Source organism: Lactuca virosa, chromosome 4, assembly GCF_052849685.1.
Source record: "Lactuca virosa cultivar CGN04683 chromosome 4, Lactuca_virosa_CGN04683_v6, whole genome shotgun sequence".
Taxonomy (NCBI): Eukaryota; Viridiplantae; Streptophyta; class Magnoliopsida; order Asterales; family Asteraceae; genus Lactuca; species Lactuca virosa.
Window position 1 is genome coordinate 441,476,027 of NC_136429.1, and position 9,320 is coordinate 441,485,346.

A 9,320-nucleotide genomic window follows, 5' to 3' on the forward strand; every position below is an offset into this window, starting at 1 on the left:
TACTTCTTCTAGGCATTTTGGTTTAGTTCCTATTATAAATAATAAGAATTTTATAAGTTTTATGAAGAATTAGTCATTTACTACACGAGTACTAAATACTTTAATTATTCTTCAAAGTGTAAAAGATAATGGACAACACAATGATTACTGTAATATATGCTTCATATTATTACCAGCGGTTACATCAGTTTATTTAGGTTTATAAGAGAAAAGTTTCTATAAACATTGCAAAATTTGCAAGGTTTTCTACATCCTTGCTATAAACTTTCCTCTTTTCGCCTTAAGTAGTCGATTTCTCTATTTTACACAACCACTAGTTTCAGCTTATCTACCAGAAACCAAAGTGATGACCTAGCATGTCAGTGACATTAACCACTTGCTCCTCAAGTGCTTGAGTTCTCTGCTCAAGACTTCCTGTGCGTTCTTCATTTCTTGAGGTTTGATTGTAGAGCTCTAACTCTGCAATCCTTGCATCGTGAGTAATCATGTCGTTATAAGCGAAATTTATAAGATGATGGACATCCATCAGCGATTCCTGATCTCGCGTCCTTTGTCCTTCTAGCCTTCGTACTCTTCCAGAGAGATGAGTAGCCCTCCCTTCGACAATTTCCATCTTATCTTCAATTTTCACACTTTTCTCAAACAATTGAGAAAAAGTGTTAACTTCAGAAGAATGTGGGAGATATGGTCGAGATGATTGACCAGTCTCATACATCTTAGCAGCTCTTTCTTCCGCCACCCACCTATCAACGGTTATTGTGATCCGTGTAGGTTCATCTTCAACTCTATGACTTCCTGAAGATGTCGCCTTCTGATTCTTCTTAATCTTTTGCCATATCAGTATGGATTTACGTGCCGTGCGTTTCATTTTTACTCCTCCTGGAACTTTACGGTAAAGAGTATTCAGTGGTGGTAAAGATGATGCCACCGATTCTGTCTCCTCCATTGGTTCGCTCTCTTCCATTGGTTCACTCTCTTCCCATTCGTTGGAGGGTAAAGGTGCTCCATCGTCAGAAGGTATTGGATTTATAGGGTAGTAAGGATCGCCTACCATCATAGGGAATGAAACTTCCTCTTCTTCATTCGTATCCTCGATGATTATCCATTCTCGTGAATGTGCCATGTCGAATTCCTATACATTTTGGATCACCAAGAGTTTTAGTCTATCAAATATTACTCTCAAATTAAATAGTTCATATGATCTGATCATAATAAAATGTAGTTGCGCACCTACACCTAGTTGTGATAGGATATATGCACATATAAACTTTAGTTGGAATATTTGATCTAAATCCTTGAGATCAAAAACATTTCGGGTATTAAGGTGTATTCTCATCGCGGGTCTGAGTCTTTATATACGACTATATATTCTTATTTATTGTATTCACGCTTTAACTATTGTTTGTTACTTCAGGTCTATCTGATAAGCCTCCGGCCAGTCAGGACAGTCGAGAAGGGCATGATCATTTTAGCATAGAGCCGTTCTGGAATCCAACAACCCAAATCGACATGTCTATCCTCTAGTCCTTCTATAGAATAATTAATAATACCTTTTATTGTAGGTTAAGGGATATACCTAAACCTAACAGAGTAAGCGTGCTTTCCTAAGAAAGTACTAGTTCACTATAGTTAATAGCTCTGATACCAATTTTTGTCACACCCCCAGCCATCGGCGGAAACACCGGGTGGTGTAACGTCATTCTTCGTATCACAGTTATATAACATACATTGAACAGTACTAAAGAAAATACATACCTTTATTGATAACTGAAAGTTACATAACTGTTTTTCTAGGACCTATTACATAATATCCGACTATGGCATACTTCTTAATGAACAGAAAGCTAATAGTAAAACTTCTTCTGTTTGAATACATACCGGCTTTTCAAGTTCCTGAAAACACATGCATTTTAAAATACGTCAACATAAAGTTGGTGAGTCCACAGGTTTTGACTCCATAAAATAGTACATTTTCCACGTTCAAAAGTATTGTTTTGAAAGTATCATTTTGACTCTCCAACATTTAGTATGTATATTAGGTGTAATAGTTTACTTATCAATTAAGTGTTATACCTAAACATTCCTTGAGTCTAAGGTATAAGTAGGGGGAAACTTATACTTAACATTAATACTTGTATACGACAAAGTAGAATGTTTCTAACAATTTGCTACCATGAGCCTGTAACCGCTGCTGTGACATAATACCTCTGATAAAACCCACTCATGATTTCCATGAGGACAACCCACTCATGATTTCCATGAGGACAACACCGTACGCTTCATTGACGCCGAAACAATAACAAGTAAAAGGATACTTCATCACTCGCTTTTGGTTGACTGTAGCTAACAGTCACCAGTGGGGTGGTCAACCCGTATACTAATTATATATGACTTCCTCGCTCACACAGGATTAACGGTTACAGTTCAGAGGATTTCCACTAAGATCCCCAATCTTAGTTGATGAATACAATTACTCATGTAGACTTTGACGGCTTCCTATAGCTCTTACAACAAAAGCATTTTCATGTCTAAAACCCTAAGTTACTAGACTATGCTTTTAAACATTACTCCTAACTTCATAACATTTAGGCAGTATAACAGCTATAACTTGAAGTAAAATCAGGATTTATCTTGACATAAAACCAATAACAACAACAACATATAACATACCAAGTTTTATCTGGTCATAAAACTAACAATAACAACATACAACATACCAAGTTTTATCTTGACATAAAGCCAATGATAGAAACATACTTTATAAATTAACATATAGAACTTCCGAATATAACTTCGGAACTATATCGCACAAAACATATATATAGAATCCTAAGTATAACTCAAGATCTACATTAGTATAATAACATGCTGATAAGTTGATAATAGTTGTATATATTCAAAATATTATATTTAGAACAACTATACCCCTGCTATTATAACTATATACTATCATATAGACATAATAGTAATGTATATACAATATTTAGAATGCGTTTTCCCCCAAAATATTAAAAAGTGGGGCCGTGGAACTCACCCTAGTAGCGTGATTTTATGTAATCTAAGCAGAAACGGTCAGCTTACGAGGTCGTCGGGGCTCGGGATGCAAGATGGCTTCAGCAAAGGAGAGAGGAGAAAGAAGTTTAGGTGTAAGAATGGCTGAAGTCGGACCTGCTATTTATAGTAAGGATTTTGGACCCCCATGTCGTGGGTTTTATAAGGCCCACGTCGTGAGTTTGGATCTTATCCCCGTAGACTTGCCATTTGCGTCCCTAGCTTCGGAAGGTGGCCATGTGACACTTCACGTCGTGAGATATCCTTGCTCACGTCGTGAGTTTGGATCTTATCCCCTCGCAGCCTCGTCACACACCTTCTAGATTCCAAGATGTGGCAAAATGACTCCTCACGTCGTGAGTTTCTGTGCTCACGTCGTGAGCTCAGTCAGATTAGGGTTTCTGACAGCTGAATCTTCGGAAGGTCGTAACTTTCACATACGAACTCCGTTTTTGACGTTCTTTATATCCACAAGTAGGTATATGCAAGTACTACAACTCTCTTTTAGACTCCAATAGCTAATTCTAAGTCTATTTTAAATTCCTCTTATTATAGAGATTTATAGTGTTCGGTTTATCATAACTTCTTCATGCGAAGTCAGATTCATACATTCTCTATATTTTTGAAATCGTATGGACGTATATTTTGAGTTGTATCATAAAGAAAGTTCATATTTGTATTAGAATTTATCATGAACTACATAGCACTCTTATCACGTTACTAGTTTAACAAAATCACATTACATTATTAGCATAATCACATGTGATTGTCTATTGACCTATTTTGACTAGTGTTACATGTATGGGTGAGTAAAGAATACAAGCATATGAGTCAAAATTTATTCATTCCTTTTTCCCTAACAGGAAAAACAATATCTTTGGGCCCCTTAATGATTTGGTGTTGACATTATATTGTTGGGCCCAACCATAACTAAATTGATGTGTTCAAAAAGTAAGTCTTATGAGGTCTTCACAAATCGGGAAATCGGGAAACAAAATTTTAGACAAGAGATTGATTATATTCCATGTATCATGTCCACACAATATCTTGTAGAATGAAGGAATATTTGATCACTTATCTTAGGACCGATGTCTGATCAGATCAGAGACTTCATTTTCTTTGGGAAGCACGCTTAGCTATTTGATTTAGAAGTAATACTTGCAATTGTAGTTATAGACTTATCAAAGTGGGAGACTTTTGGATTATGTGTCTAATCCAATAACTATACTGGTATATACTTGAATTAAAAGCACAGCCCTTTTAGGTTGCCCTTGTTAAATATATTGTTTAGGTATTTCTTTTTTTATACTTTTTACATAGTATAGGGTCCCTTTGTGTAATATGTATTCTATATATTCATTCCATACACGTAACCCTAATGGATGGGTTTTCAGATCATTAAACATGGTATCGAGCCTTCCTGTGTTTGCCTTCTGAATCGATCGCACAAGTACCAGACGTGTTCTCCAATTTTTTTTCTAGCGGTGCCTCAAGGTCTTTCTCATCTGCCCTTTTCGATCGAAGCAATCGCCTATGGTTTTTTCTCTCTGACTTCCTTCCTCATGTGCCATCTCGATCCCAACAACCTTCCAGCATTCTCCACTGATCGCAAATCTCTTCCTGGTTCACTACCCAAGTTATGCTGATGTTTATTGAGTTAAACTGATGGTACATTTAAATTCTTCTTTCCTTTGGTTTAGCTTTATGTTCATCATTTAATACTCTTGTTAGATATATTTTATCGATTTCCTTTATTTTCCATGTCCATTGTACCCACATCGACGTCCACTACCTCTCCCACTGCAGCACAACTTGTCTTTTTCACTAACCAATGTCTACAACCAGTTTAGCTGTAAACTATCGGTTGATGGGTCCAAATACAAACTGTGGATGCGTATCTTCTTATACATGTGCAAAGGAGCCAAGGTGCATGGTCATATTACTAGAAAATCCCTCCCAAAAGATGATGATGATGAAGATTGGGAGGCCCTTGATTCTAGGATCAAATCATGGTTTTATACTACATGTGATGCTAATATTTTGCAGATTATATCTACTGATGACTGTACAGCCAAAGACCTTTGGGACAAGCTCACTGAATTCTTCCTCAATAACAAGATGTCCCGTATCCTCCAAGTTCAAGAGCAATTTCGAAATACCAAGAAAGGGTCTTTATCAATCACAAAATTTTGCCACACTTTGAAAAATTTGGCTGAAGCACTCGCTGATTGTGATTCCAAAATTGATGAAATTGAGCTTGTTATGCAAATTTTCTGCTAGCTTCCGCCATCATATCATAGCATTGTTGATGTGATCACAAACACTAATCCATCTCCTCATTCCTTGACGCCAAAAACATGCTCCTACTCCATGAATCTCGCGAAGAAGCAATCAATCGAACTGGTGATTCTACACTCACTTTGTCTGCTTCCTTGTACTCATCCGCAACCACCAGTGGGAAATCGAAAAATAAGTTTAATAGAGGTAAAAATAATGGACCTTTTGCTGCCATGGGGGAATGCTAATGTTTCCAATAGTTCTAACTCTTTTTCAGGTACACAAGGAGTGCAAGGCCAAAATCAGCCTCTTTTTGGTCCTCCAATGCAGTCTGGAGCACACTCTTTTCAGCCATCGGGTCTTCTTGGAGCAGCTCCAGCAACTCATACGTCGGCCTCCATGCGACAGTCAGCTGTTGTCGCCCAACGGCAGCCCACTGCTCCCTTTGCTGCTGCCGTTGCTCCCTACGGTGATGTCCCCTTCGACGGTTCTCCCTTCCAGCAAGTTGCACCTCTCGGTTATCCTCCACATCAACTTCAACAACCTTTTTTTGGACAGATTTCTCCGTCTTATGGAGCACCCCAACAGCAGTCATTTGCGCCATCTCAGCAGCCATCCAATATGTCTTTTGGTGGTTGTGACATCCCCTAATTTCTCGGCCAGAAAAGACCGATTTAATTTATGCTTTAAAATAAAATCAGAGAAATCTTTTCAAAAGATATTGCGGAATAGGTCCCCAATGTAAAACATGATAATGTTTATCAAAACCCTTCCTTAAGAAGGCATATATTTTCCATATATATATCAAAACCTCGGGATGTCATGTTCCGATACAGATCAAAACCATAAACAAGACATTATAAGCCTTACTACAGTTATTTACAACTACTGGCCTATAATCAAAAATTTCTCCTCGTCCTCCGACTATGCTCGGGGTCCACTACCTATAATCATAAAAAGCTGAGTGGGTCATGCTTGGGAGCCTGGTGAGCATATAGGGTTTTCAACCCACAATAATAATAACTTATTAAGTTCACCAATCAACAATAACCCTGATTACTCAATTCCCGTTGTCCTCACTTTATGTCCCTAAACACCTCTCACAAGGGACCTATCCTAAGGAATATCATCGGGTTAGACACTACTGCTAAGGGGACTCCTCAGCCATACATGTCCTAAAGGCAACCATGAGGGGGATTGGAGTACACCAATGAACATTTAGTTCATCAACAACTACAAGTTGCGAACTTGCTAGTGTACCACTAGACTGTCTAGAAAGGTCCGTGATCGTCATCTATACTCCGCTAGACGACTACAACAACACCAACAACAACACCGACACCGAGGCCTCTCATCATTTTAACACCCACGGACTATTTTGTCTACCCATGTTCTACCCAACATATTTGTAGATAAAATACATATACAATTTAAAACTTGTATAAAACATCTATTCAACAGTCACCTCAAATAAACAATTAACATATTTACACATAGCACATATTTTAAGCTAAATACTTCATATCTACGTGTAAAGTGAAAGTAACTACACACTCACATGATTTGATGATAATCGGGCAGCAATTCGTTTCCTAAAACGATCGATTCTAATAAAACCGGGAGTTTTATTGAGAAACCGGGCTCTGCAAAAGTCGGGCTTCAAAACCGAAAAGATAAATTTTCCGGGCTTCAAAGGCACTTCGTGGTGTATTCCGGGGGTTAGAATCGATACCGGGGCTTCGGGGGATGTTAATATGAAAGAAATATGAGTTTAGGGGCTAAAATTGACAATTTTTCAAAGTATACCCGGGAGGTCTCGCACCCTCCTATTTATAGGAGCGAGCCTCCTGATCCAACGGCTGAGAAGCCTCCAGGTGGCGAAGATCCGAAGCTCGCAGGGGGATGGCTCGCACGTGACTGCGCATGCGAGGGAGCTGCTGGCCTCTTGTGATTGGACCGAAGTCCGGATCCGAGGAGGGGGTGTCCGTGGCAGCTTGCGAGGGCTCGGTCACGTGAAGGAGGGTACGTGTCGCATCTCTACTGGACCACTTCGGATCAGCTCCCCGGTTCGGATGACTCAGCAACCTTCTTGGACACGCGTCGGATGCGAGGCGAGGACACGTGTCCGGAGTCCACCTTGCGAAATTTCTCGGTTTTAGCAATTTTTCTCGTTTTTCGCGCCAAAACTTCTAAAATCCATAACTTTCGCATACGAGCTCCGTTTTTGACGTTCTTTATATACACGCGTAGGTAAAGTTACGCTCTACAACTTCCGTTTAGACTTCGTCGGCTAATTTTGATTTTAATTTTTATATTATTATTTTTAACAGACCGGGACAGGAAATCCGTTAAAAATTCATAACTTCTTCATCCGACGTCCGTTTTCGTCAGACTTTTTACCGTTGTGCTACTATTTACGAGACCTACGATTCTCGTTTAGGTCGTGTTGGCTAAAAATCACTCGATCTAAAATTCGAGTTTTTAGCTGTCTACTGCTAAGCTGAAACTTCGAAAAATCATAACTTCCTCATACGAAGTCAGATTTGGGTGTTCTTTTTATACCTACTCCCGGTTTAACGAACACTACGAGTTTCGTTTAGATCACTAAGGCTAAAAAGTAGTTTATCGAAAAATCACTTTTTACAACATTCAGCACCGAGCCGGTTTTGTCGTGAAACTTCGACAGGTCATAACTTCTTCGTTATAACTCGGATTTCGACATTCTTTATATATCCGTAATCCTTGTCACGACCACTACAACTTTCTTAATAGATATCGGCTTTATCTGAAATTTATTTTCGACGCTCATTTTATTCTTAATTAATTAACTCCTAGTAATTAAGCATAAAACACATAAAACACATAGAATTCACATAATTCCTTTACATTTCTTCAAAATGAGTTACAAAGGTTAACCTAGACTATCATATCAAGATTAATGCCTAGGCTAGAAACACGAGTGTTACAATTCTCTCCCCCTTAGGATGATTCCATCCCCGGAATCACACACCAACAAACAACTGCGGGTAGTGACTCATCATGTCACTCTCCGTTTCCCAGGTGAGATTTGGCCCATTCGTATGTTTCCAGCGCACAAGCACTAAATCAACCATCTTGTGTCGCAACTTCATAGTCTTACGGTCAACGATCGCCTCAGGTTCTTCAATCAACCTCTTGTTTTCATCCAACCTTAACTCAGAAATCGGAATTATGTCAGGCACATCTCCCGTGAACTTCGTCAAATAACACACATGAAATGTGTTATGAATACCCTCCAGTTCTTCCGGTAATTCTAGCTTCTAAGCTTAATTCCCGATCCTCTGAAGATCTTTAAATTGTCCAATAAACCTTGGACTCAACTTTCCCCTTTTACCAAATCATATAAGTCCCTTCCACGACGAGACTTTAAGTAAAACCGAATCTCCAACTTCGAAGGATATCGGTTGTCTTTTCTTGTCAGCATAACTCTTTTGACGATCTTGAGCAGCTAACATCCTTTCTCTTATCACCTTCAACTTTTCAGCAGTCTGATGGACTATTTCGGGTCCCATAAACTGCTTTTCCCTAGCTTCTAGCCAACATGATGGCGTTCGACACTTTTCTCCATACAAGGCATGATAAGGTGCCATCTTAATGCTTGAGTGGAAACTATTATTATAGGAGAATTCTACTAGAGGTAAGTGTTCATCCCAGTTACCTTGGAATTCTAGGGTACATGCTCTCAGCATATCCTCCAATGTTTGAATTGTTCGCTCGCTTTGACCATCAGTTTGCGGATGGTAAGCTGTACTCAAACACAACTTGGTACCTAATTCCTCTTGTAGACTCCTCCAAAACCTTGAGGTAAAACGACTGTCACGATCGGATACAATCGTTAACGGAACACCGTGTAGCCTCACAATTTACTTCACATAAGAATTCACAAGTTTATCCATAGACCATTTATCGTTAGCGGTTATGAAATGTGCACTCTTAGTGAAGCGATCAACGAC

At 39.0% G+C, this 9,320-nt stretch overlaps 1 protein-coding gene across 1 annotated transcript; it reads left to right on the forward strand.

Moving 5' to 3' along the window:
* Window positions 1-4,959: 4,959 nt before the first annotated feature.
* On the forward strand, window positions 4,960-5,331 carry LOC145106685 (uncharacterized). The gene has a single exon (XM_079043626.1). It carries the CDS (start codon window positions 4,960-4,962, stop codon window positions 5,329-5,331), a length of 372 nt encoding a protein of 123 aa, XP_078899752.1.
* Window positions 5,332-9,320: the final 3,989 nt, after the last annotated feature.

What these genes read in the sequence shown, in the direction of transcription:
- LOC145106685 (XM_079043626.1), top strand. Translation starts at nt 4,960, where the DNA reads ATGTGCAAAGGAGCCAAGGTGCATGGTCATATTACTAGAAAATCCCTC.